Source organism: Phyllopteryx taeniolatus, chromosome 14, assembly GCF_024500385.1.
Source record: "Phyllopteryx taeniolatus isolate TA_2022b chromosome 14, UOR_Ptae_1.2, whole genome shotgun sequence".
Lineage (NCBI taxonomy): Eukaryota > Metazoa > Chordata > Actinopteri > Syngnathiformes > Syngnathidae > Phyllopteryx > Phyllopteryx taeniolatus.
In genome coordinates, this window is record NC_084515.1 from 488584 (window position 1) to 513092 (window position 24509).

Consider the following 24509-nt stretch of genomic DNA (forward strand, 5'->3'; position numbering starts at 1 on the left):
CAGCGTTTGTCCGATTGCTACCAAATTTGACCACATATACTAGAGAGATGGACGAGGAAGAATTACGTTTTTGCTGTGTAGCATTTGGAGGTTGTGCGATCGTACCCTCAGCCTTATTGACACGTTGAAACGCTTCGTCTTGTTGATTTGTGTTCTTCTGCCGAGTGTTGACTTTGATGTGACAGTTGGTGTTCTTATAATGAGGTTTGAGTAACACTGTGTAAGCTGATGATGTGTTCTAAGCTTCTTCTAACGTTAGAGTTCATGTTTGGACAGTAGAGGGAAGAACCAGTGTTACCCCTCAACCCCCGAAACAAATTGCTAATCCACGGTACCTTCATCCAAACTCTCCGGAACTTCAGCTAATCGCAAGTATCCTTAATCGTGACAAATTCTCCCTCTGAAGTCACCCCTGCTCGCAATATCATTCATTATCTTCAATGTCAGCGAGATGCCGGCGCGCGCGATGAGTTATCGCACCATTTTGAAGGAAACGACTCCCCAGTGAAATCAGCGCTGTCTGAAATGTAAAATGTAGCACGAGGAAAACACATGGCTTGTGTTTGAGGACGAACATCACAATCCCAAGAGTGGGTACGGCGTACCACGAGGAACTGCAGCAAATAGTTGGACCTCAGCACATTAAATGTTAGAAATAAAAAGTAGAATTTTTCTCACTGGCTGTGAACCCCTTTTTAAAAGAGAAGAATGGGCAGGATACACAAGTAGTTCCTACTGTAACCGGTACACTTCCTTCTGTGCCACTGGTTTATGTGCAAAAATACAAAAGGAGTCTGACATTTTAGTTTTAAGCGGCCATTTTAGACTCATTTTGCTGGCCTTTTGCTTTTGATGTGGCCATTTTCGATTCATTTGACCTTTTTCCTTGGTTCCCTTGATTATAGCGCCTCATTTATTTAATGCATATTTGACACTTGGATCTTGATGGCCAGTTCCTTGCCAGAATAAAAAAAAATTATTCAAAGTCGGGCCGCTCTGTCCCCGATTACCAGACCTCTTCCTTGCAAGCCTCTATAAGTTCTGAATCCTTGTCCAGAACGGTAGGATCTACAATTCGCTCTTTAGTGGTGATTCTATTCGCTCTTTAATTAAATGTCATCATGTCCTCGTTTTCAAAGTTAAACAGGATCAAGCACTTATTACAACCAATGAAATGGCCGACCGAGAACCCTGTTGATTTTTCATGTAGCCCATTTTCTGTTTTGTTAACATTGCCTTTGCTTTTAGCGATGTCTGTGGATCCTTAGTTTTAAATGAGAAAATGAAGGCCTTAACTATCCCAATAAATGCCATGATATGCTTAAATCAAGTGTCATAAAATGAACAAAATAATCAACAACGTTGCTGTATTGCTTGGATTTGCCACTCTTTGTGTTTTAAAGTTTTAATTGCAAAAGTTCTTAAAATATTGTGATATTAAACCTAGACAACACACTAATAAAATAAAAGGGTCTTAAATTTAAAAATACACTCTTAAGAAGTCTAACGTTTGACTTCCTTAAGCCGGGAAATACTCTAATTGGTGATTATAAAGACATTTTCAACTCTTCAGTTGTTGATTTTCCTGTTTTTAAAAAGTTTGAATGAGAGACCCTAAAAAGTTTCTTTGAATTGCAAGTTATATAGCTGAGATAAAAAGTAGTTTACGTAATAGTGTTGCTTTGTTTTGTTTCTTAACGGTGGACTTAGTTGCAATATTGAGGCAAGTACAAGTCATTGTATTTATCTTGTCTGTGAGCGAGTTTCCCTCCAAATGCTATTAAGCATTGTCTTGCAGCTCGGCTTAATTAAACAAATACATCAACACTCTCACCACCATCTGTGTTTTTTTTCAGCCGCAGCCACGCCGCCTGCAACGTGTTGATTAGCCCTATGCAAAAAAAAAAAAAAAAAAAAACGGTATTTGAAGCACAGAAGCTAAATAAAGCCAGGCAGCACGATTAGCGTTGATGGTGCATGATGTATGGCGCTTGTTAGTGACGCTCACCGCTAGCTTTCCCACCCACATTCCCGGTCATGACAGGGAATGCCGCTGTGTCGGCAACAATTTCCCTTTTCCTCTTGAATCACTCTACTTTGGACTGCTATTTCAGTAAGTAAACGTGTAGCAAGTAGCTGACTACTAAAATGGTTTATTCGTAAACCGTTTAGCAAATCTTACCTTGAGTACCATTTTTTTAGTTCTATGGTTCCCAGAAAAGCCAAAGAAATCACAAAAACATGGACAGGGAAGAAATGTAGATGATCTTAGCATCACTTACACATTGTACCTGTGCAGAAAAGTTAAATTAAACAAAAACATGGACAGGGAGGAAAAGTAGATCAGGTGATTCCATATTGCTTTGTTGTCGTCCCCCCCTCCCCCACTTCTATCATCATTAGCATTTTCTTCATTAGCTTAGTGTCGCTGATATGCTGTACATGCACAAAAAGCCACAGAAAAGATCAACTGATGCTAACATTACCTGAGCATTACTGATATATCTTGTGACAAGATTGTACTTTCCCAAGTCAATGAAAACACAAAGTTAAAAAAGTTTCCATTTCCATCATTAGCATTTTCCTCTTTATCTTAGTATAACCGATAACACTTATGAAAGGCGACAAAAAAAAATGCCTAAAACACAAAAAAACATTGACATAAATCTCGATCAGCGATTGCCAAGCCTCTTTGTCAGTTTTTTGTTTTTGTTTTTTATAGTTGTTGTCATAAGCACTCCAATACCTTAGCATCATTGATATGCTGTAAATTCAGTAAAACAGCCCCAAATTATATAAAACATGGATAGGGTGGCGAAGTAGATCAGCTGAGCCACGCCACTACATTGTTTTTATTCTATTTCTGACTTGATGACTTTTCCTTCTTTTATTATTGGACCGCGGCACAGTGACCGACTGGTTAGAGCGTCAGCCTCACAGTTCTGAGGACCCGGGTTCAATCCCCGGCCCCGCCTGTGTGGAGTTTCCATGTTCTCCCCGTGCCTGCGTGGGTTTTCTCCGGGCACTCTGGTTTCCTCCCACATCCCAAAAACATGCATTAATTGAAGACTCTAAATTGCCCGTAGGTGTGACTGTGCGTGCGAATGGTTGTTTGTTTGTATGTGCCCTGCGATTGGCTGGCAACCAGTTCAGGGTGTACCCCACCTCCTGCCCGATGATAGCTGGGATAGGCTCCGGCATACCCGCGACCCTAGCGAGAAGAAGCGGCTCAGAAAATGGATGGATGGATATTATTGGACCACAGAGGCTCTGGTGTTGTTATGAATGGAATTTTAGATGAATTATTGTTGGACGATTAATAGCCCAACCCTCCATTGTCTGCAATCCAAGCTGACTTTACCGGAAGACAAAAAACAGCACACTTTCTTGATGCAGGATGTTGTCTTTAAGTGGAGTTACACAACAAGTTGACAATTAATATTTAGCAACAGCTTACATAAACAATGACCCAAGTGTGTCGCGGTTTCTGGCATCGGTAGGCGGTCCAGTCGGGAAAAAGTGTTTTGTAAGGGGGAGAAATTTCTCGTCTAATCCTCAGTCATTGGGACAACAGTGTTTAGATTACGCAGCTGTGCTTGTCAAAGTGATTCTCATATTGTTTTCCCTGAGCCTGTTACACACAAGAGATACCGGAAAAGTGGCAAATCAGAGCCAAAAGAGCATTTTGTAACCTTTGCCTTTTACTCAGAACCCAGTGAAGCCAGGATACTGTGTTACGACTTCGATCTCATTAATTTTGTATTGTTACGTTTCACACATATCAGAAAAAAACCAAAAGGGGCTTGTTAGGCTGGTCCAGATGAGTCTTAGGCCTGCCGCTCAGTTGAAGTGAAAAAACAAAAAAACAAATTAGTCGATGACTAATTGCACACCAAGCAATGGAGCACCCCCACATCGACCGACGTACTGCAACGGAAAAACTGTTGACCCTGTATCGGGTTTTGAGGCTCCACAACATACAATATACTGTACTGTATTATTTTTATATTGAACCACAAAAACATGGCGTGACTCTAAGAATAAGAAAATAATCTATAATATTGGAGATATATACAGTATATAATGTGTATGCTGTATTGGTAGGGCTTGGCGGTTTGGATCTCGCTTGAAGTTGACCATCGGCGACTCTTGAAATCCAGTGGCAACACCCTGCATACTGCTCGACCGTTATGCCGAGGGGTTTACAATATGCAGAGGTCCCGAAAAAGAGCCGTAACAGTAGATACAGGATATTGAAAAAACTGTGTGTACTTTCACAAACACTTCATTCTGCTATCATATAATTTAGATGTTGTCGACATATGGTACAAAATAGTTGTCTGATGGCAACAATTGCTTTCGACACAACAGGGTAGGGGAAGTGACGGGTGTTAAACTTCACACCCCTATCCCAACGTTGCGGAATACATACACACAATCGGTGGTCTGCCTATCTTGCGCCTCTGATTACGGATGGGAATTGAGAACCTCTTTCCAGTAATCCGATTTCTATGACTCGTTTGTTTGCTAGCCTGACGATTCCACTTATCGATTCTTCTTAGAAAAAGCCCCTAGCGAGGCTGCCTTGATGCCCACCTCTCTCGAATATACCTCTGGGGAAGCTCTCCCGACTCTCTAGAGGTGGCAGTTTCCAGAGGTGTGGACTCTAGTCACAAATTTGCTGACTCGACTTGACCATGTTACAAGACTTTTAGAAGAAGAATCATCTTTTATTGTCATGAACATGCATGCATGCACACAAAATTTGTTCTCTGTATTTAACCCATCACAGTGAACACATACACATGTTAGTGGAACACACTGGAGCAGGGGGCAGCTGAAGCGCCCGGGGAGCATTTCAGGGTATCAGTGTCTTGCTCAAGGACACCACAGCCGTGAGTCCGGGGGATGTTGGCGGATGGTCCAGTCGGGGTCTTGAACCTCAGTGACATGCGATGATCTTAACCATTGGGCCACGGCTGCCCGACTAACTTGACTTGGACTTAAACAGTAATGACTCACTTATTGTTATACTACAGAAAAATATAAAAAGTGACAACATAATAATGCGGATCTACTGATTATTTATTAGGGCAAAGTGTACCACGCTATTATTGCTATAGTTAGTTCTTATTAGCTTTATTCTTGTATATATATTTTTTAACATTTACTGAAAGTATATCTCCACAGCATTTGTATTATTTTTATATTACATTATTAATGTGGTGAAGCAGTGAGCAGTAACAGCTAACAGCGCTAATTGAAGTCAAGATGGCAACATCTATGGTTGCGACAGTGCCTAAAAGGTGTGTTCGGAAATTCAATCTTACACACCAACACTACTCTGAGAGTACATTCCATCAGTGAGTCTCCGGACTGTGCGGAATGTAGCAGAGCGCGGTCAGAACATATATCCAAAACGCAGCCGTAGCATGCGTGAGCAATCAGTCTAAATGTCAGTCACATGTTCCAATACCTTTGCTGACTTGAAAGTGGGTGGCTTCAAACAAAAGGGTTCTCTGTCCTGAGTTGTTTAACATCTAGATGTAAATACCATGAAATAAACGCTGGAATTCTGAACTTTTCTCATATTCATCTTTTGATCTGAAACCCAAATGTCTTCAGTATACAGCAAAAACCTAGGAATTGACCTTGCCGTTCCAATACTTTTGGAGGGGACTGTAACATTAGTTATATACCCCTTTATAGAAGAATAAAACAATGCCTTTTATTGTCACTGTAAAAGTACAATGAGATGGAGATGAGATGTATAATGTATAAATGTACTTTAGTGTGCAATCAATACTGTAGTATTGATAACTCTAACCTTTCTTTTTTTCATCTCAAACTTGAATAATACACAGGTTCAATTCCATTTGTAGATGATCTAATTTATTGTCCAATGAGCTAAACTTGTAATGGAAGATGCATAGGAGCGGCGTTGGCTGTTGGCTACCTTAGCTGTTAGCCCACCGAGACAACAGTGCTTCCGCATGCGGCCAAGTCTCCACCGCTGCTTCTCTGTCGACTTGCGATGCTAAGCTAGTCCGCTGCTTCATAGTCAGCTGGGTCTTGCCACGGGGCGGGGGGTGGCCGAAAAAAAATCCGTTTTTTTTAAGGAAGGTCACAAAACACCCTGCTGGTTAATTGTGCAGCCTGACACGTCTGCATGTCACAAAAACCTCACTGATTAGGCTACTCACTAATAGCAAGCACATGCATTGTCTGTGCTTGCATGCGTGAGTGTGTGGTGGTCTTTACTCAGCTGCTTAATGAGGTAAGAGTGGGGAGTTCTCATCAGGTGACGCCCACAGTTTCTATACTGCACACACGCGCACACACCTTGCACCTTTTATTAGGCTCATTACATCCAGCTCCAGCTGACTTCAGCTCTAATATGAAGTGTGTGCGTGTTCTAAGGCCCTAATGGAAAGAATGGGTCTTGACGTGTGTGTATGTTGTTTTAACAAGAGCTTGTCAAGCATGCTATTAAAGTGGTAATGTGAAGTGAACCTTTAATGTGCTGGAAACGACAAGTACTGCAGTCGTTTTTTTGTGTGTGTAAATGTGTGTTCTATTTATTTGTGACATTCACAAGACTAAGTAAAAATGGGAATGTTTTTATTAATGTTTTGGTAAAACAGATACTCACAGACCCCTCCACTGCAGGGCCAATGCTGGCTTTAGTCGCCATGCGTTGGATCTTAGGGGGTTGCTACAAGGCTAACGGCAAAGACTAAGCCAAGATAGTAAAAGTTTGGATTGGATTTTGCCTACTGGAGGCTGCACTTCATCCCCAAGCCATCTATTAACACGTTGGCGATGGCCAACGTGCCCCAATATCGACAACTTGGCCGAACATTTGAGTATGTGCTGATGCTAAGGCTGATAACATTGTTGGCTAGTGTTAACCTGTGCTCCGCTTAGCTTTATGCTTTCATCAAGACCAGGGTTGATTTTGATATTTAAAACAAACAGATGGGCCGTGTAAACATTTTAAACTGTTAATATTTGTGTGCTTCCCATGGGCTCACCACCTGTGGGAGGGGCCATAGGGGTCGGGTGCAGTGTGAGCTGGGCGGTGGCCGAAGGCGGGGACCTTGGCGATCCGATCCCCGGCTACAGAAGCTGGCTCTAGGGACGTGGAATGTCACCTCTCTGGCAGGGAAGGAGCCCGAGCTGGTGTGTGAGGTCGAGAAGTTCCGACTAGATATAGTCGGACTCGCCTCCACACACAGCTTGGGCTCTGGTACCAGTCCTCTCGAGAGGGGTTGGACTCTCTTCCACTCTGGAGTTGCCCACGGTGAGAGGCGCCGAGCAGGTGTGGGTATACTTATTGCCCCCCGGCTCGGCGCCTGTACGTTGGGGTTCACCCTGGTGGACGAGAGGGTAGCCTCCCTCCGCCTTCGGGTGGGGGGACGGGTCCTGACTGTTGTTTGTGCCTATGCACCAAACAGCAGTTCAGAGTACCCACCCTTTTTGGAGTCCTTGGAGGGGGTGCTGGAGAGCGCTCCCGCTGGGGACTCCATTGTTCTGTTGGGGGACTTCAATGCTCACGTGGGCAATGACAGTGAGACCTGGAAGGGCGTGATTGGGAGGAACGGCCCCCCCGATCAGAACCCGAGCGGTGTTCTGTTATTGGAGTTCTGTGCTCGTCACGGATTGTCCATAACGAACACCATGTTCAAGCATAAGGGTGTCCACACGTGCACTTGGCACCAGGACACCCAAGGTCGCAGTTCGATGATCAACTTTGTGGTCGTGTCATCGGACTTGCGGCCGCATATCTTGGACACTCGGGTGAAGAGAGGGGCGGAGCTGTCAACTGATCACCACCTGGTGGTGAGTTGGCTCCGATGGTGGGGGAAGATGCCGGTCCGACGTGGCAGGCCCAAACGTATTGTGAGGGTCTGCTGGGAACGTCTGGCAGAATCCCCTGTCAGGAGTTTCAACTCCCACCTCCGACAGAACTTTGCTCATGTTCCGGGGGAAGCGGGGGACATCGAGTCCGAGTGGACCATGTTCCACGCCTCCATTGCTGAGGCGGCCGACCGGAGCTGTGGCCGTAAGGTGGTCTGTCGTGGCGGCAATCCCCGAACCCGTTGGTGGACACCAACGGTGAGGGATGCCGTCAAGCTGAAGAAGGAATCCTATTGGGCCTTTTTGGCCTGTGGGACTCCTGAGGCAGCTGATGGGTACCGGCTGGCCAAGCGGAATGCAGCTCTGGTGGTCGCTGAAGCAAAAACTTGGGTATGGGAGGAGTTCGGTGAGGCCATGGAGAAAGACTTCGGGACGGCTTCGAGGAAATTCTGGTCCACCATCCGACGTCTCAGGAGAGGAAAGCAGTGCACCACCAACACTGTGTATAGTGGGGATGGGGCGCTGCTGACCTCGACTCGTTGTGAGTCGGTGGGGAGAATACTTCGAAGACCTCCTCAATTCCACCGACACGCCTTCCCATGAGGAAGCAGAGTGTGGGTTCTCTGAGGCGGGCTCTCCTATCTCTGGGTTTGAGGTCACCGAGATAGTTAAAAAGCTCCTCGGTGGCAGGGCCCCAGGGGTGGATGAGATTCGCCCGGAGTTCCTAAAGGCTCTGGATGTTGTGGGGCTGTCCTGGTTGACACGCCTCTGCAACATCGCGTGGACATCGGGGACAGTGTCTCTGGATTGGCAGACTGGGGTGGTGGTCCCCCTTTTTAAGAAGGGGGACCGGAGGCTGTGTTCCAACTACAGGGGGATCACACTGCTCAGCCTCCCTGGTAAGGTCTATTCAGGGGTGCTGGAGAGGAGGGTCCGTCGGGAAGTCGAATCTCAGATTCAGGAAGAGCAGTGTGGTTTTCGTCCTGGCCGTGGAACAGTGGACCAGCTCTACACCCTCGGCAGGGTTCTCGAGGGTGCATGGGAGTTCGGCCAACCAGTCTACATGTGTTTTGTGGACTTGGAGAAGGCGTTCGACCGTGTCCCTCGGGGAGTCCTGTGGAGGGTGCTTCGGGAGTATGGGGTACCGAACCCCCTGATACGGGCTGTTCGGTCCCTGTACGACCGGAGTCAGAGTTTGGTCCGCATATCCGGCAGTAAGTCGGACTCGTTCCCGGTGAGGGTTGGACTCCGCCAAGGCTGCCCTTTGTCGCCGATTCTGTTCATAACTTTTATGGACAGAATTTCTAGGCGCAGCCAAGGCATAGAGGGGGTCCGGTTTGGTGGCCTCAGTATTGCATCTCTGCTTTTTGCTGATGATCTGGTTCTGTTGGCTTCATCAAGCCGTGAGCTCCAACTCTCACTGGAGCAGTTCGCAGCCGAGTGTGAAGCGGCTGGGATGAGAATCAGCACCTCCAAATCTGAGACCATGGTCCTCAGTCGGAAAAGGGTGGCATGCCCTCTCCAGGTCGGGGACGAGATCCTGCCCCAAGTGGAGGAGTTCAAGTATCTTGGGGTCTTGTTCACGAGTGACTGAGGGAAGAATGGAACGGGAGATCGACAGGCGGATCGGTGCAGCGTCTGCAGTGATGCGGACTTTGTATCGGTCCGTTGTGGTAAAGAAGGAGCTAAGCCGAAAGGCGAAGCTCTCAATTTACCGGTCGATCTTCGTTCCTACCCTCACCTATGGTCATGAGCTGTGGGTCGTGACCGAAAGAACAAGATACCGGATACAAGCGGCCGAAATGAGTTTCCTCCGCAGGGTGTCCGGGCTTTCCCTTAGCAATAGGGTGAGAAGCTCGGTCATCCGGGAGGATCTCAGAGTAGAGCCGCTGCTCCTCCGCATTGAGAGGAGCCAGAAGAGGTGGCTGGGGCATCTGATTCGGATGCCTCCCGGACGCCTCCCTGGTGAGATGTTCCGGCCACGTCCCCGGGGACGACTCAGGACTCGCTGGAGAGACTACGTCCTTCGGCTGGCCTGGGAACACCTCGGTATCCCCCTGGAAGAGCTGGATGAAGTGGCTGGGGAGAGGGAAGTCTGGGCATCCCTGCTAAAGCTACTGCCCCCGCGACCCGACCCGGATAAGCGGTAGAAAATGGATGGATGTATATTTGTGTGTAAAATTTGTAAAATGTTCAAATTACAAATAATGGTTGATGATCATATCTAAATTGTTTTGTTAATTTAGTTTTAATTAACCAATTATTTAATAAAATGAATGGAGGAAAGGTGTGCTTGTGCCCATTTTTAAGAACAAGTTTGATGTGCAGAGCTGTAGGGACTATAGAGGAATAAACTTGATGAGCCACACAATGAAGTTATGGGAAAGAGTAGTGGAGGCTAGACTCAGGACAGACGTGAGTATTTGCGAGCAACAGTATGGTTTCATGCCCAGAAAGAGTACAACAGATACATGATTTGCCTTGAGGGTGTTGTGGTGAGGTGAGGCTGAGGTGTGCTGTATGTGTGACCGAGGACTTTAAAGGCTTCTTTATACTCGGCGACTGTGCTTACGTCTCTCCGGCTATCCCGCACGCAGTTTGCCTTTATACTCGAGCGCAACCCAGTTTTGAAAATGTGCTGCCGTTCCCCTCCAAGTCGGGGTGTCGGTACGGCTGGTATTGGCTAGGACGCTGCAGGGCGGAGTTTCATCTGCATTTTTTTGGCCATTGCCGGTAGCCGTTTTTACTTTCCTTTCCGTAACAAGGAACAAAGCAACAACAATGGCGACCGTGGCGCAGTGTCTGCTCGAACAAATTGACCTAGATGACCAGATGATACGTTTAATTATGCTGCAAAATCAATCAAGAAGGTGGTGGCGGTAGTGGTATGTGGAACTGAGAGGAACGCTGTGTACATCATCACAGTATGTGATGAAATCACATCGAGATGATCTCCGCGGCATTCTACGCGCAGCAACAATTTTTGCCGTGTGGACGTCAAGTGACACAATAAGGGGTGCGCGGGCCAATACGTCGGTCACTTGATGCAATACAGGCGTGGGAGTATAAAGAGACCTCCATTTAAAGTGTCCCCTTTATAACTCAACCATGTCCTCCCGCACAGTTGATCGCCATCTACGACGAGCAGGAGCCCCACCATGGTGGCGACGGCACCAGCGCCAGTTCCACGGGGACCCAGAGCCCAGACCTCTTCACCACCGTGGACCTCAGCACAGGTGGTGGTGCCTCTGCCTTCCAGCCCTACCAAGCGGCCAGCGAAATCGAAGTCACGCCGTCGGCCCTACGCACCAGTAAGTCTAATTTGGGTCAAATGTTGTTATACATACATGCAAATCAGTCACCTTTCAGCGAAATTCGCTGTTTTGAACTCAAAATAGACCATTTACCTGAATCGTACAATTATCCAAATAGTTTACGAATGTTAATGTTAAATGTATTAAACGACGGAGCGATGTTAGGGATTATGACACAACACAGAATGAACTAACTTCAAATTCAGAAATGGCCAATAAAAACTGAAAAATACTGTACTTAATATTTTCTTGGAGGATGCAATTGGGATTATCCTTTGAAGTTGGTAATCGTGAAAAAGGAAGTGAAACAGACAATGATTTTAGTCAATTCTTTTCCAGAATGAGTGCTTAAAGAGGAGGATGCTATTGATGTGGCACAGCTTGAAGTAGGCATCAGGTGCAGGTGGAGATGGGCCTGGCTCAAGTTGGAGGCCAAAACAAAAAAAAGCAAAGTAATGAGGCAAATTTACAACCCCAGTTCCAATTAAGTTCGGACGTTGTGTTAAACATAAATAAAAACAAAATACAATGATTTGCAAATCATGTTCGACCTGTATTTAATTTAATACACTACAAAGACAAGATATTGTTTTTAGCAAATAATCATTAACTTTGATTTTTATGCCTGCAACACGTTGCAAAAAAGCTGGGACAGGGTCATGTTTCCCACTGTGTTACATCACCTTTTCTTTTAACAACATTCAATAAACGTTTGGGAACTGAGGACATTAATTGTTGAAGCTTTGTAGGTGGAATTCTTTCCCATTCTTGCTTGATGTACAGCTTCAGCTGTTCAACAGTCCGGGGTCACCGTTGTCGTATTTTACGCTTCATAATGCGCCACACATTTTCAATGGGAGACAGGTCTGGACTGCAGGCAGGCCAGTCTAGTACCCGCACTTTTTTACTACGAAGCCATGCTGTTGTAACACGTGCAGAATGTGGTTTGGCATAGTCTTGCTGAAATAAGCAGGGGCGTCCATAAAAAAGACGTTGCTTGGATGGCAGCACGTTTCTCCAAAACCTGTATGTACCTTTCAGCATTAATGGTGCCTTCACAGATGTGTAAGTTACCCATGCCATTGGCACTAACACAGTCCCATACCATCACAGATGCTGGCTTTTGAACTTTGCGTCCATAACAGTCCGGATGGTTCTTTTCCTCTTTGGCCCGGAGGACACGATGTCCACAATTTCCAAAAACAATTTGAAATGTGGACTCGTCGGACCACAGAACACTTTTCCACCTTGCATCAGTCCATCTTAAATGAGCTCGGCCCAGAGAAGCTGGCGGCGTTTCGGGGTGTTGTTGATAAATGGCTTTTGCTTTGCATAATACCGAACTGTATTTACGTACATTGGTTTTCTGAGCCCATGTGGTGATATCCTTTACACATTGATGTCGGTTTTTGATGCAGTGCCGCCTGAGGGATCGAAGGTCACGGTCATTCAATGTTGGTTTTCGGCCTTACCGCTTACATGCAGTGATTTCTGCAGATTCTCTGAACCTTTTGATATTATGTACCGTAGATGATTAAATCCCCAAATTCCTTGCGATTGTACGTTGAGGTACATTGTCCTTCAACTGTTTGAGTATTTTCTCACGTACTTGTTCACAAAGAAGGTGACCCTCGCCCCATCTTTGCTTGTGAATGACTGAGCCATTCAGGGAAGCTCCTTTTATACCCAATCATGGCACCCACCTGTTCCCAATTAGCCTGTTCACCTGTGGGATCTTCCAAACAGGTGTTTGATGAGCATTCCTCAACCTTCAGTCTTTTTTGGAACGTGTTGCAGCCATAAAATTGTAAGTTTGATTATTTGCTAAAAACAATAAAGTTTATCAGTTTGAACATTAAATATCTTGTATTTGTAGAGTCTTCAATTAAATATAGGTTGAACATTATTTGCAAATCATTGTATTCTGTTTTTATTTATGTTTCACACAATGTACTAAATTCATTGGAATTGGGGTTGTAATTTTAATCTTAAATTTGTAAATCAACATGGACTTGAGCGGTGTAAATAAATGTTTTTCTACGTGAAGAATCTTTTGTTATTTTGCCTTATTTTACTCTTCAGAGTCTTCCAGAGGGCTTAATTTATGTTTAAAAAAAAAAAAAAAAAAAAAACAATCTCTGCGGGGTCCGGGGGTATCATTTTTTTATTTATTTTTTGTCACCTTTTTCATACCTTTGGTGTTTGCCTGTCTGGTTATAGTAACAAGCAGCATATCATGCACTATGCTAAATTTAGGCGCTTATTTTTGTGACAGTCACATCAGACAATCCGCACATCGACCAGTCTGTCTAATTTTCTAATTCCAGAGTTCAACTAAACAACCAGCATTTCGTTCACTATCCTGACTGTAAAGGCTTATTTCTGTCACAGTCACATAAAATTTATGTCTAACCAAGCCAACCAGTCCAGTGTCTTCTTTGTTTCCTCCTTCTCAAGTTTAGGCATGCAGCATATCAAAAACTATCCTAAAATAAATTATTCTAGCTGTATGTCGATTAATCCCAATGTTTTCTTTCGTAATTCCCAACAGCATACCATTCACTATCCTGAAGAATTAAGTTCCTGGACCTTGTTAAGCACTAGGGAAAGTTCTATTTTTTGCTTCTTGTTTGCAGATTTGTGCAAATTCTGGGTTTAACGTAATCAAGAACTATCCTATATACAAATAAAGACCATTTATTTGTTGACGTTCACATCAAAATAAAGCATAGCCGCATGTTATTCAGACTTTTTGGAGGAAGGAGTTCAGCTAGGCATAGCAGCAAGCAGCATATCCTGCACTCTCTTGACAAATTGTGAAAATTTACTGTTTTCATCTTGTTTCTTTTCGAGGTATAGTACTGAATCTGTGGCGACAAGTTGAAAGTCACACCACAAGTAATGAGCATCTTACAAATACAGTTATTTCTGCAACAGTCTATCCACATTGACTAGTTAAGTGTCCTTTTTTTCTCCTGAATTTAGTGAGGCATCGCAGCAAGCAGCATATCATGCAATTTCTTGACCAAGGTGTATTTATGTGACTGCAAAACCAAAGTATGACTGAGGAATAAAGATGAGTAAATATGTTTATTTTAACAAAGAATGGGTCATAAATGCACGTGAAAGTCATAGACCAGTACAGTGTGGTGCCTTGAGATGAGTTTAATTTTTTCTGTGGGTGCACTCTTAAGTCCAAAAACTCTTATCTCACATCATCTTCCCCCATTTAAATGGATGGAAAACCCTTAATCTGTTCCCTCCAAAAAAAAAAAACGTTTTGTAATGTGTTTTTTAATAAGGAAAATAACACTCTATAATATTTTATACTATAAAAAATATATACTGTAGTAATATAATTAAATAGAACGTAAATAATTAAACAGTTTGTGCATCATAATTAAATCATTGCAGCGCCTTCTGGTGGGTGTGACTTGGCCGAAAACCAAGACTTTCCCAATGACTCTCAGTGACTCAGTGTAATGCAGTAATAGTCGTTTTTTGCAGAGGATGAAGACTATACAGTGGGTACGGAAAGTATTCAGACCCCCTTAAATTAACACTCATATATTTAACTCGGGTGCTGTCCATTCTGATCATCCTTGAGATGGTTCTACACCTTCATTGGAGTCCAACTGTGTTTGATTATACTGATTGGACTTGATTAGGAAAGCCACACATCTGTCTCTATAAGACCTTCAAGTTCACAGTGCGTGTCAGAGCAAATGAGAATCATGAGGTCAAAGGAACTGGCTGAATTGTGGCAAGGCCCAGATCTGGCCAAGGTGACAATAGCATTTCTGCTGCAGTTAAGGTTCCTAAGAGCATAGTGGCCTCCATAATCCTTAAAAAGAAGACGTTTGGGACGACCAGAACTCTTCTAGAGCTGGCCATCCGGCCAAACTGGACAATCGGACCTGACTGGACCTCTTGGTGAGAGAGGTAAAGAAGAACCCAAAGATCACTGTGGCTGAGCTCCAGAGATGCAGTCAGGAGATGGGAGAAAGTTCGAGAAAGTCACCCATCACTGCAGCCCTCCACCAGTCGGGGCTTTATGGCAGAGTGGCCTGACGGAAGCCTCTCCTCAGTGCAAGACACATGAAAGCCCGCTTGGAGTTTGTTACAAAAACACCTGAATGACTCCAAGATGGTGAGAAATAAGATTCTCTCGTCTAATGAGACCAAGATAGAACTTTTTGGCCTTAATTCTAAGCGGTGTGTATGGAGAAAACCAGGCACTGCTCATCACCTGTCCAATAGAGTCCCAACAGTGAAGCATGGTGGTGGCAGCATCATGCTGTGTGGGTTTTTTTCAGCTGCAGGGACAGGACGACTGGTTGCAATCGAAGGAAAGAAGGATGTGGCCAAGTACAGGGATATCCTGCACGAAAACCTTCTCCAGAGTGCTCAGGACCTCAGACTCGGCCGAAGGTTCAGCTTCCAACACGACAATGACCCTAAGCACACAGCTAAAATAAAGGAGTGGCTTCAGGACAATTCCGTGACTGTTCTTGAATGGCCCAGCCAGAGCCCTGACTTAAACCCAATTGAGCTTCTCTGGAGAGACCTGAAAATGGCTGTCCACCAATGTTCACCAGCCAACCTGACAGAACTGGAGAGGAGCTGCAAGGAGGGGAATGGGAGAGGATCCCCAAATCAAGGTGTGAAAAACATGTTGCATTATTCCCAAAAAGACTCATGGGTGTATCAGCTCAAAAGGGTGTTTCTACTAAATAGAGCAAAGTGTCTGAATACTTATGGCTGTGTGATATTTCAGTTTTTCTTTTTTAATAAATCTGCAATAATTTCAACAATTCTGTTTTTTTTTCTGTCAATATCGGGTGCTGTGTTTACATTAATGAGGAAAAAAATTAACTTAAATTATTTTAGCAAATGCCAATATAACAACAACATTTAAGGGGGTCTGAATACTTTTCGTACCCACTGTATGTGCTCAAAATAAAGACACACAACAGTTCATGACACTTAATTCTGTCAACAAGACATTTTTCTCCATTTTCCGTGTGTGGTCCGCCAGAACAAGTCTCCAGAATTCTGAGTGTCGTTGTCCAAAAAACAAAAAAAATAAATAAAAAAAATTGATAGTCGTGTCGTTTGCTTAGCGCTGCCGTTTATTGGCAGGCATGATGTTTGGACCTCGGCCTCCCACACGGCGCAAGTTTTAAACAGTGTGATTAGTTTTAATGCAAGCCTCTTCCCTCCCTCACGTTGTTGTTCCCACACTGTTGAGCCGACTCCAGCCCACTGCCTCGTTAGCCACCAATCCCCCACGGTGGCATGCTGCTGATTAATTGACTTCATCAGGCACTTGAGTCGCAGCCGCAGAGTTTAACATTACATGCGCTTCCGGCATTTGTTTCACTGTGTTTTGTTATTTGTGTGGAATCATAGATTTATGATAATTAACTCATTCACTGCCAGCCGTTTCCTGAGCAGGGAACCCCTAGACTGCCAGGCATTTTTGAGCAATTTCACAAAATTTTCAAACCCCACAGAATATTGTGTACTATGACTATGTAAACACCAACACCACCAAAAGAAGGTTCAGACTCTCTTCTTTCTTCAGCAAAAAAACTTTGTCTCTAGCTTATACCGTTCTTTAGTAATCAGCAGTAAAATATAGGCTACTTTCAGCCAAATCTGTTTCTGGAGGCAATAAGCTGACAAAACAGCCTTTTTGTGAAAGCAGACAGATCAAGCAGAAGAATGACTTTGACACCCATATTTTGACCTTTAGTGAAAATCTGAAACATCTGAACATAAAACAACAGTGAGAAAGTACTTTTGACAGAAAAATTATCTATTTACAAGTATAACTGTACAGAATTTACATAAACCAAAAATTGCATGAACAAATGGGGCTCCCACACTTGCACTTTCTTCCTCCTAATTCTCCTCCTCTACCGTCAATAGTCCAGGTTTTTAACTTGCGCATAAAATCTGGCAGTTTTATCCACATCTGGATTTTATTCTTTGGTGGCGGTGAATGGGATCTTGTGTGGTAGTCATTGTCCTTGGAACCAGTCTCTACTTCTGCTCGAAGCACAACCTGTGCAGTTTAGAAATATAACTATTACTATAAAAATCCATTGTTATAATTGCTGCAGTGGGACGTGGAGAAACAAATGCTTTCGATTACCTTTTTTACTTGCTCTGAATATTAGAATGGGAGTCGAAGGTCTGCTGGATCCAGACATAAGCTGTAAGTTTTAAAAAATACATACGATTACTAAAGAACACTTTTTATTGATGTTTTACAAAATAAAAACACATTACTTCGTCGCAATCCTAATAGACGTTCGACTCGCAGGTGTTGCATTACTCCAAGATGCATGAGCTGGAAATGGAAAATTCAAATCAGTACTGGCAACAGATGTTACATTGTAATGTGAACTAGTGGGACTAAATGATGTTTATGTAACAAGGATTGAAGGAACGTGTTTGCTCGCTAAATGTAGCTAACGCGAGCTGCAAACGAGTTACCTTTGTCTCCATTATCATCCGGAGAAAGCTCCGAATGAGGCTCTGCTGCGTCCAGGCGATCCAGAGCGAGTTCACTCGTCACGATTCCGGATCCCATTTACTCAAATTCTGGTCGGCAGACGATCAGCTGGCAAGCGGCCGAGAGCATCTCTCCATATGGCCCGACATTTCCGGCGATAGCTTTGCAACAAAGTGATGGCTCGGAGTGTCATCCTTTATTCCCTTCCATGATCTAAGGCGTCATTTTTGTTGGTCGCAGGAACATTTTTCTTGCCTTGGCGCAATAGATTTCTAGTACCGAAAGAGATCTTTTTTTTTTTTTTTTTTAGATTTTCTTTTTCATTTTATCTTCTTTCTTTTCCGGCATTATGTTTTCCTCTTATTGTCTCCTCCTCCCTGCCTCCTCCTTCTTCCTCTTCTTCAATCTGAGGGAGGGACGTTCACCTCAAGGCATTGTTGCTCTGTATAGGGTGCCATTCCTCATTACAGTTATCCAGAGGCTTGATGATCACACACAAACTGCACAAGACCCTGCCCTACTCATCCCTGCTAAAAAAAAAGCCATTGACGTCTTTAGACGGCATTGGCAGGGAATTAGTTCATTCCAATGTCCTTTCATTATATTTCGAGTTCTTACAGCGTATCATGCACTGTCTTAGCATAATGACATAGATCACATGATGCCAGCAAAGCGCCTGAATTTGTCAGCAGATTTGTGCAAATTTTTGGTTGAATGTTGTCTTTTTTCCACTTTGTTTCATTAGATTAAATAATAATATACATTTTACTTTTTTTTTTTACTTTTAAAGTGCAAAATAATTCAAGTTCAATTAAGTTATTTTTACAGCCAGTATGTGGTGGGAACAGCAACTTCCTCCACGTGCGGCAGTACACTTTTGAGCTTCTTGATGGGGACAACTGGGGTTTAGTTTTATTGACAATGTCGTGGCAGATAGGAATCATGTAGTGAGCTGGAGGTGCTTAGCTGTCTCTGTGTATGCCTTGTTGGGAGCACAGTTCCTGCTGTGCACATCCTGACTTCTGACGGGCAATGTGGTGCATCAAATGAGATACACACTTGCAGTAATAAAGAACGTAGAAGTCACGATCAAATATTGTTAATGTGACTTGTTTTTCAGTGTTTGAAGAATATATGCCAGACAGTATTGTTATATTGCCTGTTTGTATGTAGTTATACAGCGTTTGTGTCCCAATATTCATTTTGAGAGAGAGAGAAGTGCGCTGCAAGTTCAATTCAAATTTTCGTTAGCTCGTCAATGGTGTTTTTTTATTCATTGTGTGTTAGCTGTGAGCTACGGATTTTTGTGAACAGAAACAAAGAAAGAAATAATGTCTGTGATGTATTTGATCATCCAATTGGTGCAATTATTTTATGTATGTTTAGTGTTACAGTGAACTTCAACTGGGGTGTCAATAAACAACTTTAATCAAGCAACATTCACTATTACTCCTTGTTACTATGTTAGCACCTTAGCATCCTGTTGTTGTGATCACGTGCGCTCTGGATAAAAGTGCTGGAGCGGAGCATGGAATGCACTGCTTGTATAAGAATGAGAAAATCTGAGACTTTAGATCCAGTCCGATCCGTTCCGATACTTGTTTTTTTTTGCTGACACCGGACCAATTTCTGATCTCAAAGATCGGATCGGGGCACCCCTATTTACTGGTTTGGTCCGTAATGTGTCAGAAAATTGGCAAAAACGTTGATAATTGGTTTCCAAAGTAAAAGAAGATGTTTGCAAATTTCCTTTTTTGATTAAAAACAAAGATAATGATTCTGCATGGAGGAGTACAGAAATTTGAGAATATAAACTATTGAGTGGCTCAAAGTCAGGATTTGGACAAATTTAAGTTAAACAAGGTTGCCAAATGATTAATTGATCATATTCGATTAGTTGACCATTAATTGGTGCACCTCTAATGAATATTCCTATTTCCGTCAGACATGCCCTTGCACGTCCGCCGCAGCAGCGACCCCGCTTTGCTGTGTCTCAACGGGCCATTCACCGGTGGTGGCGTTGAGTCACGGGCCCAAGCAGAAGAACCGCCTTCGCGAAAGAACCCGACCCGATGGTCCACCACGGCTGGCTTCCTAAAAGCGCGCCATGCCTCAGGCACCACCAATAGCCTGGAGAGAAAGGTAAGCATTAGCTCTCATCACCCAAATGAGCAGAAATTAGTGCTGTTGTTTTTTCCTCTGCTGCAGCGTAAAGGCTTGGACACATACCGCAGCCTGCCTAGGGATGCTGGAACATGGGCCAATCAGAGAGAGTTTCAGAGGGAGACGGCACGTTCGTCCCTGAGTGCCAATCACCCGATGGTGGACCGATGGCTGGAGAGGCAGGAACAGGTATGTTTTCGATTGAGTGCGGGCGTTGAACATTGAAAAAACAATGATTTAACCACATTTTAGAAACAACTACATGAGAAAAGAGCATGAGAGTCCTGGAGGGCTTGTGGCAATATAATTTGATCTAGGCAATTTGATGGCTCATTTTATGATGTTAAATTTTTGATTTAAAATGTTAGTCTATTATGGGACTGTTTCCATTAAAGGATTTTTCCCCCCCATTATTTTCACATGCTGTAAGTATTTATTTTAGTGCTGTGGAAGTAGATGCAAGTTCCATTTTTTTGGGAAAAAAAGTTGTTGGAAAAAAGCTCTTATCGGTCTGTCTGTCTATCGATGTTATCACCATTAGGGCTGCATGATATTGGGGGGGAAAAATGACGTGATTTAAAAAAAAAAATGTTAACCTGCAATATATATTGCGATGTCAAATAATACAGGATCAATGTTGGGAAAGTTCATTTTCTACGCCAACTAGTTGGAAGTTCAGTTCAGCATTCTAAAAATGAACCAGTTCAGTTCATAGTTCATAATTAGAAATTTTGAACTAAGGTTCACAGATCCAAAAATGAAGTAGTTCTTAGTTCTTTTTTCCCCTCAATATTGTATGTTGCTGACTGTCTATAACCCTCAAAATACTGGTATTTCCTTTCCCCATTGTTGCCACCCATTCAGTCCACACTCGTAGCCAGCTGCAGCTTTCACCCAACAATCTCAAAAACATGAGGAAAAATGTGTTGCTTGAATGGTGGTTTCTTTTTTTTTTAAATGAGAAATTAAAACAAAACCAGAACTGTAGTGCTTATATGCAAACAAAAACATGCAACACAGTATGCCAGGAATGATGGTAAAATGACATTGATAACTTTGCATTCCCAGAGGCTCTGGCTGACTATATTAAAAAAAAATTAATTCTCTACTGTAATATTACAAAACAAAATTAATTTCATATTATCACAGTGTGATCAAACAGTGTTTTAACTAAAGCATTATGATACCAAAAATATGTTTCCTAGTAATCCATATTGTATTACAAAAGAATCAAGGAACGTATATGGTCTCATTTACGCAGTGTACCTGAACGCACCTCGTACAGTCAGCTGCGGCATGCCTGCCTACAGTAGTTTCATTTTGAAGAGTGAAATAGGAAATGCAGGAGGCGTACATTGTTTCCCGCGTCCTCTTTCATAGTTATGATACAAGGAGATAAGTATACAACACTCTGGGTTGCTCCATGTATTGTTTGAAGCGTTATAATTTACCGTAACATGGGTGCTGATCTAATTGGCATGTCCCAACAGGTACCTCTCCTGGTCAATTTTAATATTACAGTTGATTCACTTTATATTACAGTACACCAACATCGCAGCGGACTCTGTGATGTGACTATTGCGCACGCGTACAGTAGTGTTCAGACCCCATTACAATTTTCACTCCTTGTTATATTGCAGCCATTTGCTAAAATCATTTAAGTAATTTTTTTTTCCTCTTTAATGTACACACAGCACCCCATATTGACAGACAAAAACGGAAATTGTTGAAATTTTTGCAGATTTATTAAAAAAGAAAAACTGAAATATCACCCAGCCATAAGTATACAGACCCTTTGCTCAGTATTTAGTAGAAGCACCCTTTTGAGCTAATACAGCCATGAGTCTTTTTGGAATGAGCCAACAAGTTTGAAAAGGTGAAAGGTGAAACGTTTTCTGGTCACGCCTCCCCGATCAGTGTTTGATTTGACAAGATAAAGCCCAGTGATTGTAAAAGACATGTAGTGTTGACACTGTCTGAACAAGATATGCCAATATTTTATGGCAGCATTCTGACATAGTGCAATCGCGAAAGACCAAATATGTCTTTTAGTCTGATCCAGGCATTAACATGAAGGTCAAAAATGCAATTGCAACAAAATCACATCGAATTGTATCTCAAATGAAAGCCTGTGATGTCTTTTCCAGATCTGTCAATATTTTGGGAGTATCGTATCATTTGCACCAGAATTAAAAACATTGTTTTTGCTTGAAAACGTCACAATGCTAATAAATTGAACCAAACGCCACATTCAGATTTTTGGGGAAATTATATTTGTCAACACGGTCCTCAAATGAGGTCTCTTTCTGCATTTATGATTGATTCATGCCATTGAAAAAGAATTGAGCTGCCCTTACTATTAGCTAGTCCCGTATTCGACCACTTAATCAATGACAGCGTATTAAATTAGCGATTGAACATGATTTTGGGATGGTGCAACAGTACATGATAGTAATTTAAACTGAGGTCAGGACTGCATCCAGTCGAATTCCGGCGGCGGGGCTCCGATCGACTGGCAACCGCAGCTTTGTTCCTGCCGGAAAACTGGACTGTTTACTTTGTCCAGTTGCGATCAATTCAATGCCCTGAGAACGAAATGACCTGGATGAATGAGAGTATTCACAGACAAACGCTTATTGATGTCCAAGGGTTGGACTTTTATTTTGAAGTTGGCAGTTGGCCTCTGCGGGTGTTACTGTGGTGCTTTTTTGTTTGTTTGTTTGTTTGTTTATGCCATGCCTAATATGAACAATCTTGTTGTGGCTGGCCTGACTTCGACTTTTTGACTGGAGACAGAGCTTGATCACATGGGTTGAAGTCAAACTTGGCTAGATTATTGTCCAAACCATCATGTAAACAACCCGTAGTCCTGCTAGTTATCGCAGCATACAGGGGGAGCCCAATATTCTAATTACCGGGTTTGTTCACGTGACATTCGCCAGGACACCTGTGATGTTAATTTCAGTTGACAGCAGAGGGCGATATTACCCAACATGGATACCTCTTGGAATGAGTAAAAATTGCTCTTTATGTTAAATTCTTACTCCACAAACACAATATTAATCAGAATACTGTGTGTTGACTAGTGGTGGCACAAACAGCATATTTTTGCCCAAAAATGTCTTCCTGTTCCTGACCCCTTTAACAATTCTTGTTGTACATAAAATCACAAACTTCATTACAAAACCAAGAAATACATCGCAGTCATCTTTAATCGCGCGTTTGTGTGATTTAACACGTCAAGGTCGGCCAAACGGAGCAGCAGAAGTCTTGTGCTCTTGTACAATTAGCGTTGAAAGATGTTGAACAGGTAGGGTGGGTCGCCATGGCAACAGCGAGCCTTCCCCGCCACTGTGGAAGAATGTATTATATATAATTTATATACACACACGCATATAAAAGTGTGTGTTATTCACGAGGACTCACACTCCACACAAACACATACACTCACGTCAAGTGCCTTGTGTGTGTGTGTGTGTGTGTGTGTGTGTGTGTGTGTGCGTGTGCGTGTCCTGGACTGTTAGGGAGCGACGCGGTTATCTGTCATGGCGGGCCGGCGAGGGGAGGTGGTGCTCAACTCACCAGGGATGTTGTTAGAATGACATGTTGAAGGCCAACTGCACGTACACACACACACACACACACACGCACACTTGTGCAGGAATTACAAGGCCAGAGAGTGCCACACTGCATGCGCACACACATTGATCACAAATGTGCATGTTCTCATATGGCCAAAAGCTACAGAGATGCGTGTGTTTGTGTGTGTGATTCCATCCTTGGAGCACACACACACAGTCAGAAGCTTGTTAGGAGAGTCGTGTGTGTGTGTGTGTGTATCCTCCCTCAGGTGGATCTTTAGCAAGCGTGCGAGAGAGAGATATTTTGATGTGACTCAGGTATGGCCCGTAAACGTTTGTCTATTGATCCCTCCATATATGCGTGTGCCCGAGTGTGTGTTCGTGCATGTGTCTTAGTAGTCTGATAATTCCTCGTTTATAATGCGCACCCATTTATAATACGCACCCCCAAAGTTGACCTCAAAATTCTGGAAAACACTTCTACCCATATATACTGCATTTTTACAATGCATTATTTTGCTTCTACCCACATGATGAAAACATGTAATACAGTATTAACTGTATTTTGTTATAATTATTTCAAAGAATTGTTCTGAAGTTAAGCACTTTATTTGAACACGTAATACTTTTTTAAATTTACTTGCTCTTATTTTGAAATTCACAGCCCTTTTATTTAACAAATTAGAAACACAGTTGTGTTCATAAGTTTGATTACCCAGGCAGAATTTGTAAGATGGGTAGAATTCTTTAAAGAAAACATGAAGGACCAGGCGAAACACATTTATTTTTTATTTTAATGGGGTTAAAATTAAACGGTCAAGAATTTCAGAAAAGCATTATCATTAAACAAAACATAACCATAAAGAAATTAATGATGGTTGTTGTAAAGTCCATCCATCCATTTTCCGTACCGTTTTAGCCTCACAACGGTCGCGGGCGTGCTGGAGCCTATCCCAAGCATCTTCGGGCGAGTGGGGGGGGGTACACCCGGAACTGGTCGCCAGCCAATCTGTTGTAAAGTCATCAGTCATATTTAAAAAAACAACAACAAAAAAAACCTATATTTTA

At 43.1% G+C, this 24509-nt stretch overlaps 1 protein-coding gene and 1 long non-coding RNA gene across 13 annotated transcripts in view; one reads left to right on the plus strand and one right to left on the minus strand.

Annotated features, from left to right (window-relative positions):
- LOC133489491 (partitioning defective 3 homolog) overlaps positions 1-24509 on the plus strand; it is a 268623-nt gene that overhangs the window by 77106 nt on the left and 167008 nt on the right. For all 12 annotated transcript variants that reach the window (XM_061798629.1, XM_061798633.1, XM_061798626.1 and 9 more), the window contains exons 3-5: positions 10985-11171; positions 19643-19839; positions 19906-20049. In XM_061798629.1, the coding sequence (XP_061654613.1) occupies positions 10985-11171; positions 19643-19839; positions 19906-20049 (528 nt within the window). The remainder of the gene's footprint in view (positions 1-10984; positions 11172-19642; positions 19840-19905; positions 20050-24509) is intronic.
- Positions 16916-18472, minus strand: LOC133489492 (uncharacterized). The gene is made up of 4 exons (XR_009791926.1): positions 17679-18472; positions 17472-17532; positions 17335-17395; positions 16916-17244 (listed from the first exon to the last, which is right to left on the minus strand). It is a non-coding gene; the product is annotated as an uncharacterized LOC133489492 (long non-coding RNA).